The 23112-nt window shown below is 54.7% G+C and overlaps 1 protein-coding gene and 1 long non-coding RNA gene across 5 annotated transcripts in view; one reads left to right on the top strand and one right to left on the bottom strand.

The window, feature by feature from the left end:
- Window positions 1-12669: 12669 nt before the first annotated feature.
- LOC124512334 (uncharacterized) lies at window positions 12670-15398 on the top strand. Its single transcript, XR_006962103.1, has 3 exons — window positions 12670-12948; window positions 13322-13333; window positions 14901-15398. It is a non-coding gene; the product is annotated as an uncharacterized LOC124512334 (long non-coding RNA).
- A 3043-nt stretch (window positions 15399-18441) lies between these two features.
- The window catches only part of TTC7B (tetratricopeptide repeat domain 7B), a 254836-nt gene continuing 250165 nt past the window's right edge, over window positions 18442-23112 (bottom strand). For all 4 annotated transcript variants that reach the window (XM_047080225.1, XM_047080223.1, XM_047080224.1 and 1 more), the window contains one exon: window positions 18442-19401. In XM_047080225.1, coding sequence (XP_046936181.1) covers window positions 19180-19401 — 222 coding nt within the window. In that variant the 3' untranslated portion in view covers window positions 18442-19179. The remainder of the gene's footprint in view (window positions 19402-23112) is intronic.

Here is a 23112-nt window from a genome sequence, read left to right as displayed (position 1 = left end):
ACTGTCCGGGCTCAGCCATGATTCTCCACGCTCAGATGTGTTCACCGAAGGGCAGACGTACTGACTTTTGTTTCAGAAGGTGCCTGATAGGCAGCTGTCCCCAACAAACCATCTTCATAAAGTGCTGTCGCCTCAGGGCTTCTTGGTTCCCAGGGGTCCCTGGAGCCGCGGAGTGGGCAGAGAGGGGTCATACCAAGGCATCTGGGCTTCTAAATGACTTCCTGTTTTTCAAAGTTAAAGGGGATTCTGGGTGACCCTGGGACATCATCGCACATAGGCAGGCAGAGGTTTTGGTGAGGGCTGGGGAGGAGAGGGACCCTCGCGGGAATGCCGCCAGTGGATGTGTCGTGGTAGGAAGGACAGAAGCTGCGGCACTAGACGCTGTTTGGGGACACGGGACATCATGACCAAGATTCTGGGGCCTGGGTGGGCACAGCCAGGTAAATGGCCCCTTCCTGCTTCCAGCAAGGTGGCTTCGGCAAGCCTGTTCCTGGCTGGGTTTGCCACCTTTAGGGACACAGCTGCAGTGGAATTTGGGGTCCCTTTCCCTCCCCCAGGGAGTTCAAAACTCCTGTGCCCTCTGTGTCTCTTGTCCTCACATTGCCCCCTGGAGGAGGGACGGGGGGTGGAGCTCGTGGCTGAAGGGGGGGCAGATGCCAGGCATTTGAACTGGCCCTTCCCCTCCTCTTCTTGGCCATCCGAATCCTGATTTGGTTCAAAACAGCAGAGAGTGCCAGGGCCCAGGGGATGAATCTTGCCTCACTGCTGGTCCTGTGCCCCTTTGCCAGAGTCTCTCTTTCCCGGCCTCCCTTGCAGCTCTAGGTGGCCAGTGACCCAGTTCCGGGTGATGAAACATAAGGTAAAGTCTGTGGGGAGGGAGTGAGGGTGGCATCTGGGAGAGCTTTTGTTTCTTCATAAAAGGGACAGGTATGAAAGGAGACTTCTCTTAGGCCACCTTTCCTCTCTTTTCATGCTGGAATGCAGACACGATGTCCAGAACTGTGGCAGCCATCCTGTAACTATGTGACACCATGTTAACGCTGAAGATGACGGGCCGAGAGGTGGAAAGAACCTTGATGATCTCACTAAGTTGCCGAACTGCCCAGAAGTCCCCTATGCCCGAGGTCCTCGTTAAATAAGCAATTACTGTACTTGTGGGTTAGCTGGATTCTGATACTTGTAACAAAACATGTTAGGGAGGCAGTGAGGTATGACTTCCTCTGTGGGAGCGTATGTAAAGGACCTGGCTCAGCGGCCACTGTCACGGCCGCGTGTATGTGCTCACACCCACAGATGTGTGTGGACGGATGATAGATGAGTCAAGTATATGTACACGTGATCTCTGGGGTAGAAGGTGGTTCGAGTCCAGGTCCTCCGACTTGGCCCGGGTCTTTCGGGTTCTCCCTACCCTAGCAGAGGGCGGTTTGGTTTCCTTAACTAAATGGGGGACGATAACGATGACTGCCTAAACTGGCAACTACGATGTCAAGTCTCACGATAACCCAGAGTGTGGGCCAGAGTCCTGGCTCCACCCAGCAGACGGGGAAACCGAGGCTCAGAGAGCTTGAGTGATGTGTCAGAGTCGTGAGCCAAGCTGTGGCGAAGCTGGGGCCCGAACCAGCCTTCTTGCTCTCTCGTGTGGCCTCGCACAGCGCTCTGGGCGTCGGAGGGCTGCGTGTGTGCGTGTGGGCAGGGGCATGTGTGCAGAGGTGTGCCTGCAGGGTGTACATGCAGGGGTGGGTGTGCGCAGCCACACAGGCCAGTCACATGGGCTCTTCCAGCAAGGATGCCCCTGTGCGACAGACAGCTCCCTCCGCTCCCTCCGGCTCCCTGGGGCCCTGGGGCCTCCCGCTCCCTTCTCCAAAACAACTTCATCAGCAGCATGGGCAACAGCTCCCCAGGGGTGGGCCACCTGTTTACCACTTACGCGGGCCTCACCCCTCCCAGCTGCTCCAGGCTGCGACGACCAGTGCCCTCCAGGCCCCCAGCCCTTTCCCTCCCGGCGTCTTCGAGTGCCAGCTTGGTGCAGCTGCTCCTGAGAAGACCTTCCCTTTCCTTTGCTGCCCAAAGCCCCCAGACAAGGGGGCGCTTTCCAGCCTTCTCCCGCTGGGCAGCCTGGGGGACAGGGCTGGGGGCCTGTGTGGGACAGAAGGAAGGCAAAGGAAGTCAGAAGCTCACAGAGATGGTTCCAGGCTCCTCCCTCCCACCGCCCCCTCTTCCTTGTCCAAGCAGATCTTTCAGGTCGTCCTGAAGGACAGAGGTCCACTGGGACCTCAGGCTGCAGCCCAGAGGTTGCCCGGTCATGGCAAACATGCTGGGGAGCCCTCCTGCTCTCACCTTACGCTGAAGGGTGCCTCCCTCCTCCCTCCTGTTCTCTGTCCTCACTTCCTCTTCCCCACCGCTGGTGGAAGGAGATTCGGGCCCCGCACTCCCATCTGGAGCTCAGGGCAGTCCCACCCCTCGGCCCTCCAGCTCCTGAGCCACAGGCCTCACCTCTACGATTTTCTCACAACAAACACACTGTCCTGTTGTCCTCCCCACCAGGGAGTCTTTGATCCAGCTTGGGCCCTGAGCCAGAAAGTCATTCAAAGAAAGTACAGCCAAGGAGAGGAAAAAATTGCTCTTCTGACGGGACAAAACCAAACACTGTCACACGCCAGGGCCACTGGCCTCCTCCCAGGAGCTCGGAGAGAACTTCTGGGGGGTGGGGGCAGGGTGGGGGCCAAGGAAGGGGGCAGAAGAGGGGTGGTTATGGCCAGGGCCTTGCAGCCCAGCTGGGGTGCAGAGCCCAGGTTCATTCCTGCCGAGGCCTTGAGCGGGCACCCAGCCTCTCGGGGACGGCCACCTTGTGGGGTTGGGTGCCTTGGAGGCCCGAGTGAAGAGGGCCTCCTGAGGTCTCTGCTGTTTCCCACAGCTCACAAAAGTGTTTGGGGGCGGGGGACAGTCCCCACACAAGCGACCAACTGAGGCTTGGGAGGGGTGAGCCGCCTGACATCACGGTTGGGGCACCCTCGGCTGTTCCCACGTTCCCCGGGGCCCCCACGGCTGTCCCACACCTGGCCTAAGGAAGACAACACAGCAGTAAAGATAGCAACCCTCAGGAGCCCCACCTTCTCAGTCCCTGGCTGGAGGAACTGAGACCCGGGCCAGCTCCTATGGGGTGCCCGGCTCTCCTCGCGCCGTGCCTCGCTGAGCTACGTCGCTGATGCTTACAGCGTGCTTCCTGCGAACGGGGCTAGTGCTTCGCGCTCTCAGCGTATGATCGTGTTTGGTTTTTATAACAAACGGAGACATTAGGCACCTCTACTACCCTCCTATTTACAGACGAGTAAGCTGGGAGGGCGAGGGACAGACCCAAGGTCACACAGCTGACCCGCGGTGGAGTCGGGACTCGAACCCACGACGGCTGCCTCCAGTGCCCGGGGCTACGGCCCCCGGTGAGGGCTTCCTGTTTTAAGTGCTGTATGTGTAGTATCCCAGTCGCCAGTTCCTTCTAGGGGACTCGCAGCCAGAATGCCCCGTTACTGGGACAGCGTAGCCTGTCCGCCTCTCTGTTCGGTGCCACGTCTGAGGGTGTCTGCTCTGTGCCAGGCAGGCCGCGGAAGGAGATCTTGCACCCTTGCCACCTGGCTCAGGGGTCCGGGGAGGGGCAGAGGGTGGGTTGTGTCGGCTCTTCTCAGGGGGGCAGGGGGAGGGGAAGTGAGGTTGGAGGGAGGGAAGGGTTGGGGAGAGAAAGGGTGTCCTAGTTAACCCTCCAGACAGCCCTGTGAGTCAGGGCGCATTGCCACCCACTCTGGAGATGAAGCCGGGGGCCTCCTGTGTTCTGCCCGCGGCCCAGCAGTGAGGCGGAGTCCCCCCTAGACCTGCTGGCTCCAGGACCAGACCCCCTGCCTCACTTGGTCATTCCTTCCGGCTGAGGGTGCAGGGCCCAAATTAGACACTCGTCTCTGTCCCGATAGACTGAGTGCCTGATGCTCTCGAGCGGAGCTCCCGGCTCACCCACGACCCATCCTCCGGGGCGAGTTGGGAACAGCCACGCAGGAGGCCCGTATCCACATGGGGTCCCCGGCAGAGCGTGGACCACATGGGGCTGAGGACCAGGCAGCTGCAGGAGGAGACGGCAGGAGAAAGGGCCACGGGCGCTGGGCCTGGCCCCTCCCTGGCCTGCTGAGCCCGCACGGGGCCGGCAGAGGGTCTGGAGTCTAGGGCGTTTGTCACTCTGTCCCTCCTGCCCCTGAGCACTGGGGGTGGGCTGGGGCTGTCTGCGAGGAGAGGCAGTGAGAAGGGCTCTGCTCTCCTTTCCAGAGATCTTGCTGGACAGAGCGTGGGGGATGGAGGGTCCTGGCTTCCAGCTCTGCCCCAGCCGCTCGCTCATCAGCTGTGCGACCCTGGATATGATTCTTAGCCTCTCCGAAGCTTTGGCCTTTTCGGCTGTCACAGGGCATGTATTGGTCTGCCCGTGCTGCCGTGACAAAGTCCCACAGACCAGGACTTAAACAACGGACGTTCCGTGACTCGCAGTCTGGAGGCTGGAAGGCCTATGTCAAGGTGTCCACAGGGCTGGTTCCTTCTGAGGCCTGGCTCCTTGGCTTGTAGGTGGCCGCCTTCTCCCCGTGTCCTCTCGTGGTCATCCCCCTGTGCGTGTCTGTGCCCTGATCTCCTTTTAAGGACATCAGAGCTCACCCTAATGGCCTCCTGGAATCACGTCTTTAAAGACCCTATGTTCAAATACAGTCATACTCAGAGGTACTGGGGGATTAGGACTTCAATCTAGTGATTTGTTGGTGGGAGTCACATTTCAGCCCTTTAACAGGCATAACGTGAGTATGTTCTCACAGGGTTGTCATGAGGATTATTTACTATTGAGTTTACTTATTTTGAGAGAGAGAGAGAGAGACAGAGTGAGTGGGGGAGGAGCAAAGGGGGAGGGGGAGAGAGAGAGAGAGAGAGAGAGAGAGAGAGAGAGAATCCCGAGCAGGATCTACGCCCTCAGCACAGAGTCCGACGCGAAGCTCGATCCCAGGAAGCGTGAGATCATGACCAGAGGTGGAATCAAGAGTCAGATGCTCAACTGACTGAGTCACCCGCACGCCCACATTGTGAGGATTATTAATCACGAAATGTAGGCTGGCAAGCCTGGATGCTGCCACCTGTCCGGGCACATACACGGGATAACCCTCACCGCTCAGGGGGTGCAACCTGGTGCCTGCACCCTGAGGAAATGGAGGGTGCTGAAGCCCGGGGCTTGGCTCAGGGGGGCCCTCGGTCAGGTTGTGGCTTTCCAGAGCCTGTCCTGTCCACTCAACCACGGGAAAGGGGAGCGTCCCTGTGGCCCTGGTCCGTGGCCCGGGCCCGAGGCCCGGGCTTCAGCCAAGCCTCCGCTTCCTGAGCCGGCCTCCAGGACGGGCTGGGCCGCCGAAACCCTTCCTAAAAAGGAATTGGGCTGTAGTGGCCCAGGCTATTTTTAGACAATTGTGTTGAAAAATCCCCAAAGTACATGTAGCATCATGCATTTTTTTTTTTCCTTCAGGAAGAAAAAAGAGAGGGAGTAAGTGGACTCCCCCCATCCCCCTCCCCCACCCCCGACACTGGGAGGGGCCTCACAATGTCCCCTCCCTAGAGGGTCAGTAGCCAGGGTCCTGCAGCTGTCCAGCTGTGAGGTTTAGGAGCTCAGCACTTTGGGCCAGGGGAGGGGCTCCCACTGGCCCCCACCTCACCCTGGGCCCTCAGAGGGGACAGGGCACATGACATCACCCCACATTACAGGCAAGGAGACTGAGGCCATGCTGTCCTTGGCCCCATACTCCGGCTTCGCATTTTACTTTTTATTTTATTCTTTTAAAGTTTGTTTATTTATTTAAGTAATCTCTACACCCAGCGTGGGGCCTGAACTCACAACCCCAAGATCAAGAGTCCACTGATCCAGTCAGGCTTTACTTGCTTTGTTTGTTTGTTTGTTTGTTTGTTTGTTTTTGAGACAAAGAGCTCAAGTGGGGGAGGGGCAGAGAGCCAGGGGGACAGAGGGTCCGAAGTGGGATCTGCCTGACAGCACAGAGCCCGATGCAGGGCTCAAACTCACAAACTGCAAGATCATGACCGGAGCGGAAGTTGGATGCTCAGCCCACGAGCTACGCGATATGTTTTGATGGCTGTGAAGCCATCCCTACAACCGAGATAGTGAACACACTCGTCATCCCCTAAAATTTCCGTCTCCTCTTTGTAACCCCTCCTTCTCGCTCCTCTCCCCTCTCCACCCGCATCACTACCCACCCACTTGCCCCAGGCAACCTCTGGTCTGCTTTTTTTTTTTTTTTTTTTTTTTTTTTTAATTCTAGAGAGAGAGAAAGCAGGGTGGGGAGAGGGGCAGAGCTGGAGAGAGAATCTTAAGCAGGATCCACACTTAGTGCAAAGCCTGACGTGGGGCTGGATCCCACGACCCTGGGATCGTGACCTGAGTCGAAATCAAGAGACTCACGACTCTGAGATCGTGATCTGAGATGAAATCAAGAGTCGGACCCTCAAGCGACTGAGCCACCCAGGGGCCCTGCTTTCTGTCACCATGGATGAGTTTGCATTTTCTAGAGTTTTCTGTAAATGGAATCCTACAGTAGGTTCTCCTTTGGCTTCTTTAAATTATCATCGGTATTCTGAAATCCATCCATGTTGCCTGTACATCTCGACAGCTCCTTCCTTCCTATCGCCACTGGTACCCCCTTGTGCGGCTGCATCACAACCTGTTTACCCATTCATTTGCCGATGGACATTTGAGTTCTTTCCACTTTGTGGCTGTTATGAATAAAGCAACTCTGGGCATTCATATACAAGTCTCGTACGGACAGATATTTCCTTTTCTTCAGATAAATACCTAGATAAATACTACTGGTAATTCTATGTGTAACTTTTTAAGAAACTGCCAGATGGCACCATTTTGCAGTCCCACCAGCAGTCCCGCCAGCAGTATATAAGGGCTCCAATTTCTCCACATCCTTGCCAACACTTGTTGTTGTCTGTCTTTTTGATTATAGCCATCCTAGTGGGTGTGAAGTTGTGTCTCCTTGTGGATTTGATTTGCATTTCCCTTATGAGTAATGATGTTGAACATCTTTTCCTGCGTTTGTTGGCCCAGATCTCACTTAAAAAAAACAACAACAACAAAACAGCACATACTTTTAATTTTGGAATAATTTTAGCTATACCGAAAGGTTGCAAAGACAATACCGATACCCATACCCCCTCACTCAGTTTCCCCTAATAGTAACACCTTATATTACCTGGCACATGTCACCACTAAAGAAGCAATATTGCCACATTATTATTGATTAAACTTCAGACTTTATTCAGACCCCACTAATTTACAACGCTAATGTCCCTTTCTTGTTCCAGGATCCCACCCCGGAACCCACACCACATCACATGCGGTGGTCGTGTCTCCGTGAGCTCCTCTGGTTAGTTTCTCAGACTTTCCTTGTTTGTCACGCTCTTGACAGTTTTGAGGAGCCTTGGTCAGATATTTTATAGAAAGTTCCTCAATATAGGTTTTTCTGACGTTTTCTCATTACTAAACTAGGGTAATGGTCTTGGGGGAAGCAGACCCCAGAGGTGAGGTGCCATCCCATGCCATCCCATCCCATCCCATCCCACTGGGGGTACATGCCATCCACATGACTTACTGCTGGTGACATTGACCTTGATCGTGTGCCGGGTTTCTCTGCTGTGGTGGTACAATTTTCCCCCTTTCTAAACTCTGCTCTTTAGATGGGAGTCCCTAAGTCCAGCACACTCGAGTGTTCAAGCTCCTGAAGCCTCACCTTTATCTGAGAATCTTCTATGCCAGGCACTTCACACTGTCCCCAACCCTACCACTGTCCCTTTGGGAGAGGTCCCAATAACCCCTAAATTTGGTAATGTTTAAGATTACAAAGGATCGGGGTCATTTAGTCAAGCCCTGTCTTGCCCTTCTTACAGATGAGGAAACTGAGGTCCAGAGAGGGAAGTGATTCACCTATGATCTCACTACGATCAGAAGGAAAACGGGGGCACCTGGGTGGCTCAGTCAGTTAAGCATCCAACTTTGGCTCAGGTCATGATCTTGCAGTTCGTGAGTTCGAGCCTCGCATCAAGCCCTGTGCTGTCAGCGCGGAGCCTGCTTCTGATCCTTTGTCTCCCTCTTTCTCTGCCCCTCCCCTGCTCATGCTCTCTCTCTCTCTCTCAAAAATCAATCAGCATTAAAAAAAGGTAAGAAGTAAAAGGATCTCAGGGCCCCAGACCAGGGGAGAGATCTGGAAGGATGTCCTGGCTCAGAGTAAATGCTCGGTAGGTATTTAGGGATAGATGAGGCGAGTATATGTTGAGTGAATGGTAAGGGCTTCCAGAGGTGATGAGGGTTCTCGGTGGACACCATAGGCCAGGCAGACACCTGCCACCTGCTAGTTCCCTGCACAAACTAGGGAAGGAATGATGCTGAAGGGCAGACAGCCCCACACTCCCCTGCTGTGAGCCTCAAATGCCTCCCACGTTGGCCATACAACAGAAGGGCTAGAGGAGCCCAGATTTGGGGCTTCCGCTGGCTACAGATGACCCTCTGAGTGGCCGGTTAGGAACTAGAACCCCCATAGTGAGCAGACACTGTCACATCTCACCGGTGAGAGAGTCCAGTGGGAGGGCAGTTTATTAACGCTTATCAAGGGCATTAAAAATGTTCATGTGTTTGCCCCGGTTCCTGCAGGGAGGCGAGTGGAATCAGATGGATCCTGGATGGAATACAGGTCATGCTCATTGGCAAGTCACTTGATCAGTCTGTTTCAGTTTTCCCGTCTACAAAATGGGGCTAATCACTGCATCTACCTTTTGTATTGTTTTTAATTACGTTAACATACTTCAGCAAGGGCAGTGCAACATATATTAATTTTGATGTGCACCTAGAGATGACTACTTAACTCTTAAAGAAGTCTAAGCAGGAATATACACTCCAGGGCTGGTTGGTCAGCATCTGAAAGACTAATCAGAGGCCCCTGGTCTAAGAGGCAGCTATGGGGCGCCTGGGTGGCGCAGTCGGTTAAGCGTCCGACTTCAGCCAGGTCATGATCTCGCGGTCCGTGAGTTCGAGCCCCGCGTCGGGCTCTGGGCTGATGGCTCAGAGCCTGGAGCCTGTTTCCCATTCTGTGTCTCCCTCTCTCTCTGCCCCTCCCCCGTTCATGCTCTGTCTCTCTCTGTCCCAAAAATAAATAAACGTTGAAAAAAAAAAAAAAAAAACTAAGAGGCAGCTATGACCTGCTCAGCTACTATATCTTCCACCAGGTCCAGAGGGTTTGGGGAGGGTGCTAATTAGTACAATGGATATGAAAAACGCTCTTTTTTGGGGGGGGGGGTGAAATTACTGGTGTTAAAGTGTTAGTGTGGATTGGCTGGCAAGACTGTACAGGCACCTCTGACGTGCCCAGCACTCCAGGAGTGGCCCAGGACCAAAGACCCAATCTAGTTCTGTGTCCAGATTCCTTTGAAGGTTTTGATGTCTGATCTGACCAGAGGGAAGCTGAATTCTGAATCTTGCCATCAGAATCCTGTCGTACCTGTCCTTTCCTGGGAGTGCTTCTCGGCACCCGGGATGCCGGAGAGCTGGGACCCATCCCACCCCCACCCCATCCCAGGCCGTGCACCTGCTTTGGCACCTGCTTGCTGATAGCATGATCTGCCTGGGTTTTGCATTCACGGGGCTCAGCTGGCAAGGTGGACTTGTGGGTCAGGAGCCCGCTGCCCTCCCTGCCAACGATTGGCCTCCACACAGACCTGCCAGCGATTCAAACTGACCAGCGTGGCTCCGGTCAATTTACAGACCGCCTCATAGAATCACGAGGGTTGAATGAGGTAATCCACAGCATCACCCAAACCTGGGGCGGTTTGCTTCACCTTCTCAAGAGGCCTTCATTCCTCATCTGTTCCGGTACCTGTCATAACAGTATCCACCTCACAGGGTTGCCGTGAGTGTTGGAGTTCATCCAAGTACAATGCTTCGATCGGTGCCTGGTGCATAGTAAAGGCTCAGTAAATGTGAGCTGGCTTCCATCATTCCACTTCGTGTGATATGACCATGAGAGACCATGGCTGACAATAATGGACAGGTGGAATGATTCACAGTGCACCCGTGTGATGGAAGCATCTGCTATCCTTAAATCGTGTACTGAGTTCAGTGACAGGGGAATATTACGTGAAAAGGTGTGTAAGTATTATATGTAATTTCCATTTCATCAAAAATACCCTCATAGGAAAATACTGGAAGGCAACAGGGCAAAATGCTGAGAAGACAAACACTAGATGGTGACATTTGACCTTAGTCTTTGTATTTCTGAGACTGGTCACAGTGGGGGTGGTTGTCAGAATAATGGCCCCCCCAAAATGTCCACATCCTAATCTTTGGAGCCAGTGAATATGTTGCCTTATATGGCAAAAGAGACTTTGCAGATGTGATTAAATCAAGGATCTTGATTTGGGGAGGTTATCCTGGATGATCCAGGTGGGTCCAAAGCAATTACAGGTCCTTGCACGTGAAAGAAGGAGGCAGGAGGCAGGGTTGGAGAAGGAGATGGGACAAAGAAGATCACGGGTCACAGTGATTCACTGCTGGCTTTGAAGACGGAAGGAGACCACAAACCACAGAACATGGGCCGCGTCTAGAAACTGGAAAAGACAAGGAGCAGATTCTCCGCCAGAGCCATCAGAAGGAACGCAGCCTTGGGGCGCCTGGGTGGCTCAGTCGGTTAAGCGTCCGACTTCGGCTCAGGTCACGATCTCGCGGTCCGTGGGTTCGTTCGAGCCCCGCGTCGGGCTCTGTGCTGACAGCTCAGAGCCTGGAGCCTGTTTCAGATTCTGTGTCTCCCTCTTTCTCTGACCCTCACCTGTTCATGCTCTCTCTCTGTCTCAAAAATAAATAAATGTTAAAAAAAAAAAAGAAGGAACGCAGCCTTGCTGACACCTGGATTTGTCCTATGAGACCTATTTCAGACTTTTGATTTCTAGAACTGTAAGCTAATAAACACGTTGTTTTAAGCCATTGAGTTTGTGGCAATTTTCTACAGCAGCAATAGGAAATTAATACAGTGGGTATTTTGCAATGATAAATGAAAAACAAAAGATGTTTGCGATTTATTTATTTATTTATTTATTTTTTAATGCTTTCTTCTTATGTTTATCTTTGAGAGAGAGAGAAAGACAGAGTGGGAGCAGGGGAGGAGCAGAGAGAGAAGGGGAGACACAGAATTTGAAGCAGGCTCCAGGCTCTGAGCTGTCAGCACAGAGCCCGACACAGGGCTCGAACTCACAAACCGTGAGATCATGACCTGAGCTGAAGCTGGACGCTTAACTGACTGAGCCACCCAGGCGCCCCTGATTTGTTATTTTTAAGACCATCGTTGGCTAAATAAAAATACAGTAAAACCTTGGTTTGTGGGCATAATTCATTCTGGAAACATGCTTGTAATCCCGAGCACTTGTATATCAAAGCTTATATATCAAAGCACTTGTATATCAAAGCAGCTGTGATCATGTGACGTCCAGCATCACGTACCTACTGGTATTGCAGGACGTTGCTCTTCTATCAAGTTGAAATTTATTAGAGGGGCCCTGACAGCAGAGAGCCCGATGAAGGGCCTGAGCCCACGAACCGTGAGATCACGACCTGAGCCGAAGTTAGACACTTAGTAGACTGAGCTACCCAGGTGTCCCCAGAGAGGGACTCGATCCGCAGAGGGAATCGTGGCGTGGCCTCCAGCCCTGCTGCATACGGTTTGTATGGGAGGGGGGAAGAGAGCCAGCACATGCCTCCCTGCCCACCCAGGGCCGCTTGGCGTGTCTCAGGGCTGCTCCCCCCACACCCTGTGCTCGGCAGGGAAGAAAGCACATCCTTGCGGTGCGCCTCTGGGGCCAGGCACCGTGTTCCATCAAGATTACGTTCACACGCCCGGTAGCCCCGTGAGCGGAAGTGTCAAGCCACTTTGAGACAGGAGCTTGCGACCCTTTTCCGTCAGAGGTGACGTGACCGGGCAGAGCTGGGATTCCAGCCAGATCCGTGTGACCCACAGGAAACCGTATTGTCCTCAGGGGGTCGGGGGCCAACCACCAGCAGATGGAGGAGGCAGGGGGCCTGTGGAGGCAGGCCACTGGCCAGCTGGAGATCCTAGCTCCAGACAAACCTGCAGAAGGCACCCCGTGACCTGCCTGTCACCTTCCCTTAGCCAGCCCCACTCAGGGCCTGAACCCCCAGGAGGGGTCCTGCTATAGCGGGGCCCCACAGCCCCATGTGGAGGCCCCACGGGGGACAGTGTGCCTGCCCGGCACCCCATAATCCCTACAGGGGCCTGCCAACTCACATCTCAGCCCAGAAGTGAGGCCACCATCCATCCCCGCTGGACCCTGAAACCCAGAGAGGGACAGTGACTCAGTCAGGGTCACCTCCAGGCAGGCATAGAGCTGGAATGGGTCTCCCAGGGCACGGCCTTGAGGAGGGGGTCCCAGATGGGCTCTAAAAGACCTTCCGGAGGAGGCCATGCTTGTCTGAGACATTTGCAGGATGTCCTTTTCCGGGTCCCGTCCAGCGGCAGCGTGGGCGGCGGCGGCAGGAAATGAGTGAGAACAAGTGTGAGAGGAAGGCCGGTGGCAGGAGCAGCATAGCACAGAGGGCCAGCCTCCTGGGGCCCCACTCCCTGTCACAGGGAGACACGGGGGGCCTGCTGGCCCTGAGCAAGTTCTCGGCGACTGGCGGTCAGCGTGTGGCTCTGAGTGGCAGGAGGGAACAGAGAGAGGAACCGAGAGAGGGGCAGAGAGGGCAGGGAAGGACAGGAGCGCCTGCCAACGGGCCGGCCGCCGCACTCAAGGCTGAGAGAGTGCTAGTCACCAGTCCTCCAGCTCAACTGGTGCCCCCCCACTGGATGACGTCCACCCTGCCGGCCCTGAGAGGTAGCGGGGAGAGAAGAGCAGGAAGGAGACAGGAGGGGAGGAGGAAAGGGGGAGCTGAGCAGTGACAGGCACCCCCCCCATCCGCAGGGGAGGGCTGGGGGTGGGGATGGGTGAGGGGACGGCAGGGCGCCTCGGAATCCCCTTCTCCCCACCGCCCAGTTTAGTGGGTACTGGCTGGGCAGGGTAGGGGTGCAGGGGAAGGGCTGCTGGCCCAGTTTAGTCAGTACTGGCTGGGCTGGGTGGGGGTGGGAGGTTCCCAGGTGCCTCACTGACAGGGTGGAGGGTGCCGGGCAGAGGGTAGGGACGACCATGGGACCACAGGGGAGCTCTGAGCCACCATCTGGAGTACTTCCATCCATGTGCCCTCCTTTAGGCCATAAGACAGGTAAGGACACAGGCATGGGAAGCCTTGGTTCTCACCCGGGGAGATCTGAGCTCACAACCCTCTCAGTCCCGAGGGTGTGCAGGGCCCTGGCCACAGCCCACACCTCGGGGCCTCGACCTGGCCCCGTCCCCACGATCCTTCTCTGCCGGCAGGGGCTGGCTCCTTGGAAAGAAGAACCTCCTCTCTCCTCTCTCCCCTCACCTCTTCCTCCTTCCCTCCCTGGCCCCCTCACACCCCCTTCCCCTCCAATTGCCCACATTTTCTCTTCACCCTCACCTTCAGCTTGCTCTCTAGCTTGCTGAGAGGTGGGGGCCACAGGAAGAGGACCACCGAGGCTCCTCGGCATCAGGGGTCAGGTGCTCTACCCACGGAAAACACCTGGGCTCCTGGCTGAAGCAGCCGGCTGCCTCTCAGCTGCTCGGGGACGCAGCTCCGGCAGTTTCCGGCCCTGCTCTCCTCGTCCATCCATGTCCCGTCTGCAAACTTGAGCGTGAGCCCATCTTAGAAACAGTCCCGGCCCACCTGTGCCCCCACCTTCTCAGGGTCCCTTGGCAGTGACATGCTTGAAAGAGACGTCTGCCCTCCAATCTCTCTTCCCACTCTTGAACCCGCTCCAAACTGGCTCCACCCTACCACTCTGTCCAAACGGCTTATCTTAGTTATCTCAGGCCGCCATAACTGAAATACCACAGACTAGGGGGCTTAGCCACGGGAATCTATTTTCTGACAGTTCTGGAGGCTGGAAGTCCAAGACCGGGGTTGTGGCCCATCTGGGTCATGGTGAGAACCCTCTGCCTGTGGTGAGAACGGCCGCCTTCTGGCCGCATATGCTCACACGGTGGAGAGAGAGGGAGACAGTGTGAGCTCTCTGGTGTCTCCTCTTACAGGGACACTCATCCTGTTGGATCAGGGCCTCACACTTATGACCTGATTTAACCTTAGCTACTTCCTTAGACTCTGTATCCAAATACAGGCACATTGTGGGGGTAGGGCCTCCACTGTAAATGGGGGGCGGGGGCATGACTCAATCCATAGCACAGCTCTCATCAGGATCATCACCAACCTCCATGGTGCCAAACCCAGGGGTCCGTTCTTAGGCCCGGCCTACTGGCCTTCGGGGCACGGAACACAGCCGGCTCCTTTCCTCCTTGGCCTCTGAGACTCACTCTCCTGCTTCTCCTCCCTCACAACTGCTTCTCCTCATTCTTTGTCGGTCCGTCTCCATTTTCCCAACCCGTTAACCTTGCCATGCCCTGGCGCTCAGCCCTGACTTTTCCCCTTCCTGTCTGCACTCACTCCCGAGGCGGCCCCACCACAGCCCCCTTCACTGATGTCCCCACGTTTACACCCTCATCTTGGAGTCTCGCCTGTGCGCCAGCCCTGTCTAGCCAGCTGCTCCCCACTCGGAGCCTTCACGGGCATCTTACAGTCAACCTGCCTACAACAAACGCCTGTCTTTCTCCCACCTCGCCAACCTGCCCTCCCCTCGGGGCCGTCAGCTCCCTTCATCCTGTGGTTCAGGACCGAACCTTTGCCATCCTCCCTCACTTCTCTCTTCCCCTCGCAGCCCTGGTTCTACATGTGAGCACATCCTTTTGGCTCCGTCTTCGAGATACTCAGTCCAACCACACCTGACCACTCGGCCTCGCCACCGTCGTGTTCATCCGGAGGAACCATAGCGCCCTCCTGACAGTCTCCCACTCGGGTGGGCTGGGTAACGTCTCTCCTCCCCCAAAGAGGTCTGCGTCGCAATCTGTAACCTGTGACTGTGTCACCTTACGTAGTAAGAGGGACTTCGCAGACGGAATTAAATTGAGGACGTTGAGATGGGAGATTATCTTGGATTATCCAAGCGGGCCCAAGGTCCCTCCTTTTGAGAGGCGGGCGAGGACAGAAGGCAGAAGGTGACGTAACAGTGGCAGCAAGTGTGGTGTGACGTGGGGCCGCGAGCCCAAGAAACGGCAGCCTCTAGAAACGGATTCTCTTCTAGAGCCTTCGGAAAGAACACAACCCTGCCAACACAGACCTCCAAAACGGTAGAATAAATGTGTGTTGTTTTAAGCTGCTAAGCTTGTGGTAATTTAAAAAAAAATTTTTTTTAACGTTTATTTATTTTTGAGACAGAGATAGACAGAGCATGAACGGGGAGGGGCAGAGAGAGAGGGAGACAGAATCGGAAGCAGGCTCCAGGCTCTGAGCCATCAGCACAGAGCCCGACGCGGGGCTCGAACTCACCGACCGCGAGATCGTGACCCGGGCTGAAGTCAGACACTCAACCGACTGAGCCACCCAGGCGCCCCTGTGGTAATTTTTTTAGAACAGCCACAGGAAGCTAATGTGCACCCTTGATGTGGGCCACAAGGCCCTGCATGATCTGGCCCCTGTTAAGGCCCTCTGACTCATCTTTTTCCTCTCCTCCTTACCGCCCTGTCCCCTGTCTGCCTATGAGCTTTTGCACTTGCTGTTCCTGCTTCCCGGGATGCCCTTCCCCCCCCCCCCCCCAGATCCACCTGGCTTGTTCTGGCCAAATGGTACTTTATCAGAAGCTTTTCTTTTTTATTATTATTATTTTTTTAACGTTTATTTATTTTTGAGACAGAGAGAGACAGAGCATGAACAGGGGAGGGTCAGAGAGAGGGAGACACAGAATCGGAAACAGGCTCCAGGCTCTGAGCCGTCAGCACAGAGCCCAACGTGGGGCTCGAACCCACGGACCGTGAGATCATGACCTGAGCCGAAGTTGGACGCTTAACCGACCGAGCCACCCAGGCGCCCCTATCAGAAGCTTTTCTAACCATCTCCTATAAACCGTAACTCTGATGCCCCCTTGCACCCCTGCATACTTGTATCACTGTGTGTATATGGTACATACACCAGATTATATATTTCTCTCTTTTCTTCCATGAAAACGTAAGCGCCGTTTATGTGTGCTGCTTGCCCTCAGTGCCTACAATAGGTGTTCCGGTGTTGTGAGCACTTTACAGATATTTGTTGGATGGAGGGATGAATGGAGGAATTTTACAGATGGGAAGACTGAGACCAGGGAAGGGGAATAAATCGAACACGGCAACTGCCACATCTCACTGTTCCTCAGCTGGGCAGCCGTAGGCACCTTTCAAAGGTTTATCCCTCAGGCCTGGGTCTCAATCTGGGTTCTGCCGGGTAGTGTTCACATGACCCCAGGCTGGTGTCTCACCCACTCAGCTTCTGCTCCCTGGTCTGTTAATGAGTGAATGAATGAATGAGTGCGTGAATGCAGGCCATTGGTTGGGAAAGCCCTGCAGGCTAGAGGACCAGGGCCGGAGCAGCGAGAGACTAATGGGGAGCAGGAGGGGACAGCAGGGCCAGGCCGCAGGCGCTCGGGGCCTGGTTCCAAGACAGAGTGGGATTAGCCGTGGAGCAGAATGAAGTGGGCAGAGGCCTGATCCAACTCTCACCCTATAAAGGACCCTCAGAGAACGGATTGCAGGGCACAAGGGAGGAGCAGCGAGGACACTGCAGTGGTCCAGTCAGAGGTGGTGGGGCCGGCTGATGGGGCAGGTGGGGAGGGAGAACGGACATATGATCCGGGTAGAAATGACCGGCCTCACTGACGGGTAAAATGGGGGGTGGGGAGCAGGTGAGATTAAGGAAGAGGACCAAGGGGTTTGGAAAGAGTTCCCTAATGGGGGTGGACAGTGACGGCCCCTCACGGAAACGCGCTCTGCTTGCACAAGCAAAACAGGGAAATGCACAGGCTCCCGTGATGGAAAAGTCTGGGGCTCCAGTGCTCCAGCTATGAGTCTGGGATCCGGTCCCTGTCTCCTCACTCTCTCCTCCTGAGTTGGCATCACTCTCAGGCAGGCCGTCCCACACGGTGCCTGTGGCCAGCAGCAACCCCAGGCTGGCATCCCTTCAGGACATCAAACCCAACAGAAAGAGGGTTTTTTTCTCTTTCCGTAACACAAATCCTAGGTGGGCCTCCCGTTCCCATTGGTCAAGCTTGGACCACAGGCCCAAACGTGAACCACTAAAATTGGGGGCTGGCTGGCAAGGCGGGGCCCACGTGCTTATCTTTGAGCCACGTGGATGGAGAGTGGGGGAGGGGGTTCTCCCGAGGGAGATGGGACCCCGGGGAGGGGACGGATGGGGGGGTAGGCAGACACGATCCATCACTAGTGCCCTTGCACAGCCTGACGTCTTAGGGATTTTCCGAGGCAAGGGCCTGGCACAGGGCTGGCTTGGGAGATAATGGCCGGTATGGTCCCTGGACTGTTATTTTTGGGTAGTCCCGGCTCCTGCCTTCCTGGTCCTGATCTGGGCAGGCCTCTCCCTACACTCCTGCACAGGATGGCAGGGCTGGGCCCTGAGCCTCCAGCCAGGGTGAGCTGCTACCCCACTGGATACCTGCCCCTTCCTGCCTGTATCTAGTGTTGAAAATTCCATGATTTTTGTCCATCCACAGCCCCAGATGCCCCCTGGCAATGCCAGTGCTGAGGCTGGGGGGCTTACCTGCTCTGCTAATGGCAGGCAGGCTTCCTGCCTGTGGTCTCTCCCCAGACCTCAGCTGCCCCCTCACCTGCCTGCCCAGTGAGTCAGGAAGGCTGCGCTCAGCTTGGGTGGGGGGGCTCGAGATTGGAACTCAGCCCCTGCCCCCCACCCCCCATTTTCTTGGGCCCCGGCAAGGTGGGGCTGCCCCGTATCTGCTTGGCTGAGCAGCTCCGGGGGATTGGAAGGTCCTCTCCGGCTCTTGCTGTTATCCATCCTGTTGGAGTCAGTCTCTGGCTCACATTTGTCTCTAACACCTCTCTGCCCTCCCTCCCGCCACGGTGGCAGGAGGGTTGCTGAAGTCCTAGCCACACCACTCAGCATGGAGAGTAACAACCTTTCCTCACACCTCCTGCCTTAATCGGGTCACTTTATTCCTGATCCTGTGCGCCCGTGAATGCAGACATCAATTGCTAGGCCTGAGTCCCATGCTCCAATCCCAGACAGCAGGGGAGCGATGGGAAAGGTGAATTTCCACAGGGAGGTCAGGGCGGGTCCCGGGCGCACACGGCCTCCCGCCCCGCAAACTGAGCCTTAGCCCCTCAGCCCTGTGGGCTTTCATCAACACCACAGACCACGGGTCCATTTAAAAATCATTTTATTATTAACATCATCTTCCCATTTAGCCAAGTGTCTGTCATGTATAAGGAATGTCGGTAAATATTCCATTTGAAGCTTCTTTGTACATATTTCCATCGATAAATAAACTCTGAATTCACATAAAAAAGTTAAACTTAAATAGCTCCTATTCCCTTCTCTTGTAACAGGCATATATTGGTGAAATATAAATATTCTCGGACTCAGGCTTTGTTCTAAGTGAGGAGAGGAATTCATCACATGGTACAGTTACTGACAACAAAATCGAGAAACTGTCAGCTGGTGTCCTGGCTTGGACTAGGACTGAGGTGGGAACCAGAAAATTCACATTTGGTTTCCCGGCCGAGGTTGGGGGAGGAGTGGTGACGGGGAGGAGAGTTTCCTTTACAGCTCTGATAAAAATAATCTGCTCTGCCAGTGAACTTTAACTTTGAATATATTCTTCTACATTGGCTGATTCATTCCATTATTGTTTTACTTAAAACTTGGATGTCAGCTAACAAAATATGGCACATAATCCATTTTGAACAATGTCGGTGGGCTTGGAAACTATCATTGGGCTGGCCAAAACAACAACAGAAATGCACGTGGGGAGAGCGACGATCCGGGATTGTTTGGTGAGTTCACTGTGGTCAATCGCATGTTCAGCCACGGCCTCGGCGCGGGGCGCCCCGGGTGGGGCCTCCTGGGCCCGAGCGGCAGTGAGGCTGGCAGGGGCCTGCTCAGAGCACCCGGGGGATGATGGTGAAGGGCACGGCGGGGCTGCTGGCCTCCAGCTCCAGGGCTGTCAGGAAGCACTCGGTGGCCGCCGCGTCATTGCCCTGAGCTTGAAGGACCTCGCCCAGCCCGTTCCAGACCTCGTGGGCCGTTGAGTTCACCTGCACCGCGTCCCGGAGGATTTTCTCTGCCAGACTGTAGCGGCCCAGCTGATGAAGAATCAGGGCCTGCAGGCATCAGAGAGAGAGAGAGACAGACAGTCAGAGAGAGAGTCTCTGCAGCTCTAGGCTCTTAGCCGTCCTGGAGTGTCTGCACGTTTCTGGGAGGCTGGTGTGAATCTCCACCGGGCTGGGCACCCGGCAAGTTCGAACCCTTCCCGCACTCAGGGGCAATGTTCCAAAGAGTTGCTCGAACTGTATGAAGTTGCCTACGTACAGCCGTTTTTTTGAAATATACAAAAGGCAGTTCCACACGGTTCATCTTACTACTTAACCCCCAGGAGCGAACCAATCCGAGAGGCCAGTCTGTACTGACCCAGGGGGCCGTCCCGGGTGTACCGGCTGATACGTAACAGGTTTTCTAACCTGAAGAAATGTCATTTGTGGCATTACTTATGGTGGTGACTAGAACAGACCTTTTTTTATTGCTCTCAGTCCCCCTACCATAAACAAGCCCCTGCCTTCGTTGTCCCCCGCCCGCCATTTTACACAGTTTTAATTAGGACGTAGGGGTTGGTCCCCAAATATTTGACCATGACCATGTTTCTGAGTTATACATCTCGATGACCGATGTTTTTGTATTCTTTCATCCGATGATATATTCTCTTTGCTCAATCTCTCCCTCACGGGGAACACGCTGAAATTGTGCCCACTTTCTCTGCTATTTTATTTTATTTTTTTTTTTACTTTATTCTATTTGTTTAGAGGGGCAGAGAGCGGGTGTGAGAGAGAATCTTTGGCAGGCTCCATGCCCGCACGGAACCCCACATAGGGCTCGATCCCACCACTCTGGACTCAAGACTCAGACGCTCAACAGACTGAGCCACTCAGGTGCCCCTCCCTTTGCTATTATAAATCATGCTGCGATGGTCTTTCCAGACAGCGCCTCTGCGCTCTTACAGAATGGCAGATCTCAAATCTTTTCTACAGTCCTGTTGACCTGTGGGTAAATGGAACCTTACTGAGAATACCCACATATTCTGGGGGGGACGCTGGGGTGGGGGCAGCAGCCTCTGTGGGCTCCTCGCAGCAGCCCTGGAAGGGGCTCAATGGAACCAGCCTGATAGCAATTTGGAGACTCTTCCTTTACGGCAAACTTCCGCAAAGTGACCTTGACCGGGTTAGAGGATGTGACTCTTTTTAAGTTCTCCAAATAGTCTGCAAATTATATGCCTAAAGGGTCACTTTCTTTTTTTTTTTTATAATTAAAAAAATTTTTTAATGTTTATTTTTGAGAGAGAGAGAGAGAGAGAGACACAGAATCCAAAGCAGGCTCCAGGTTCTGAGCTGTCAACACAGAACCCTATGCAGGGCTTGAACTCACCAACTGTGAGATCATGACCTGAGCCGGAGTTGGGTGCTTAACCGACTGAGCCACTCAGGTGCCCCAGGCTGTGTCACTTTCTCACCCATCCGCAGAATTCCAGTGCTTGGTCCCCTGTCCCCCACTATCATTACTCTTCATGTTTGCTAATTTCTAAGTGCAGAACGTCTGTCCTTAGTAAAACCTGCATTTCTTTAGTAACAGTTGAGGTTGGGGCTCCTGGGTGGCTCAGTCAGTTGAACACCTGACTCTTGATTTTTGGCTCTGGTCATGATCCCAGGGTCATGGGGTCAAGCCCCGTGTTGGGCTCTGCACTGCGCATGCACTGAGCCCGCTTAAGATTCTCTCTCTCCCTCTGCCCCTTCCCCTGCTCTCTCTCCCTCTCTCAAAAAAATAAAAATAAAAAAACCCCAACAATTGAGGTTAAAGATTTTCCATGCTTTTGTTTACAAGTCTTTTAGAAGACTGCTATTCATCTGCTAGCATACTTGTCTAGATTGTTCTTTAACTTTTGAGATTTTTTTCTTTGAACAAAAGTTTTTAGTTCTTTAAGTTGGATTTGTTGAACTTTAGTGGGTATTGTTTCGTTTTTTGGTCACTCCAGAGCTCTGAAAGTTATACTTTCAAAGAACTGACGCGCGTTCAATCCCGCTTTGTTAAGTAGTTGTCTGCTTTATCTTGGCAGACAGGAACCTACCTGGATTTCTTCTTCTCTGCCGGACACAAACTAGCTACCCCTCCCTCCCCGTCCCTCCCGTGAGGTGCTGCCCGTCATGAAGTGAATTATTACATGAAACACGGGGCCTTCTACAACTTTCCAGTGAGCCACAACAACCCCCTCCCGCCTTTGCATCAGTACTGTGCTGTTAAGATTGCTGTTACATCATGTTTTAATGGCGGGGGTGGGGACGAGAGCCTCTCCTCCTTCCCTTTGCTTTTGAGTATTGCACGACCGTGCCCGATGAACTTAACAATCATCTTGTTCATTCTCTTCGGGAGTTGAATCGTGCTTGCGTTAACCTCCTAGGTGTGTGTGGAGAAGCCCGACATCTACCGTGTTGGGTTTTCCCAACCAAGAACATGGCATGGTCGGCTGGTCCCGCGTATCTCTTCCTAAATTTCCCGGCAAAGCCTTGCTCTACCTTTTTGTGGTTCACGCGCAGAACCGATGAGGCACCCCCAGTGTTCTCGAGCATATGCGTCACCGAGGGGCGAGGGCCAGCAGGTAGGCTCTCGGGAGCAGAACCTGCTGGGGAGGGGGCATAAACGCGCCTTCCAGGGGGCTGGCTGTGGCCTGAGCCATAGGCCACAGACAACGTGAGCACCGGGGAACCAGGTGGGGCCCACTCTGAAGAGCTCTGGCCTCCGAGACAGGCTGTGAGGAAGGCGCCTCCGTGGGCGGTGTCCAGGTCCTGTGGGCTGCTCGGGCTGGCCTCTCCCCCTGGGCGTGTGGCTCTGGAGGTGGCGTCTGAGGGCCTGGAAAGCAGCCTTGCTTCCGAGAATCACCCGCACTTAAGAGTACCCAGCGCAGGAGATGTGAGGACGATTCTGGCAGAGGCCAAGGTCAGTGGGGCGACGGCCAAGGCGACCCACAACCCCAGGGCAGTGCGAGATACTGTGGAGGGGTACTCTCCGTGCCCCCAGCTCCAGCTCCCCGAACTGCCTTCCAGAGCGAGGAGGAGAAGGCCTCCAGCAGACAGAGGCTGTCCTCCCCTGGCCAGGGTACAGCAGACCTCAATGTCAGCTCGACTCTCTCTGGGAGGAAAATTGAAAGGAAACACTATACATCCCCTTTCTTATTAACATCGATATGTGCCTTAATTACGTCTCTGCTGGAGTCCACGTCCTAAATGGGATCCGTCAGAGCTGAGGCTCTGAGAGGGTGGCCAGGGCCGGGCAGACAGGTGGCTCCCTCTGATGCTTTAGGACACGAGAGGTGGCCGGAAGTCAGTCCTTGCTGTTAGGATTTCACCTTGGCTTCTGAAATTCTTCTCTCCTCAGACTACAGGCCTTCCCGTCCTCCAGCGCGAACTGCAGGTTTCAGCCGCCGTCCCAAGGCTGGTCAGGGTCAGTTTTGCAGAGGCCGCCGGTGAGAGCCTCCCAGCTGTCTCCCCAGAGCCCCATCCTCCACCCACCTAGGAGCGGGCAAGGGAACCATGTGCTGAGAGCAGGGGTAGCGGTTCAGCATGGACCCAGCTTCCTGCAGGATGATTAACAGTGATAACAGCAGCAAGGGCTTTCAGCGTTTTTGACACACCAGGCACCATTCCAAGCGCTCACGTTCATTAGTTCACTTAATCCACCCGGGGACCCCGAAGTGGTTTCGCACGGGCATGGCCGGGACATGTCTGCACCTGGCTGCAAGGCCGGCTTCGACCGCGGTGGACAAAGGTCCT

Source organism: Lynx rufus, unplaced genomic scaffold, assembly GCF_022079265.1.
Source record: "Lynx rufus isolate CCGP_SWC_20201006 ecotype Redwood Valley unplaced genomic scaffold, mLynRuf1.p SCAF_17, whole genome shotgun sequence".
In the NCBI taxonomy this organism is placed as follows: Eukaryota; Metazoa; Chordata; class Mammalia; order Carnivora; family Felidae; genus Lynx; species Lynx rufus.
This window is presented reverse-complemented; position numbering and strand designations above follow the sequence as displayed.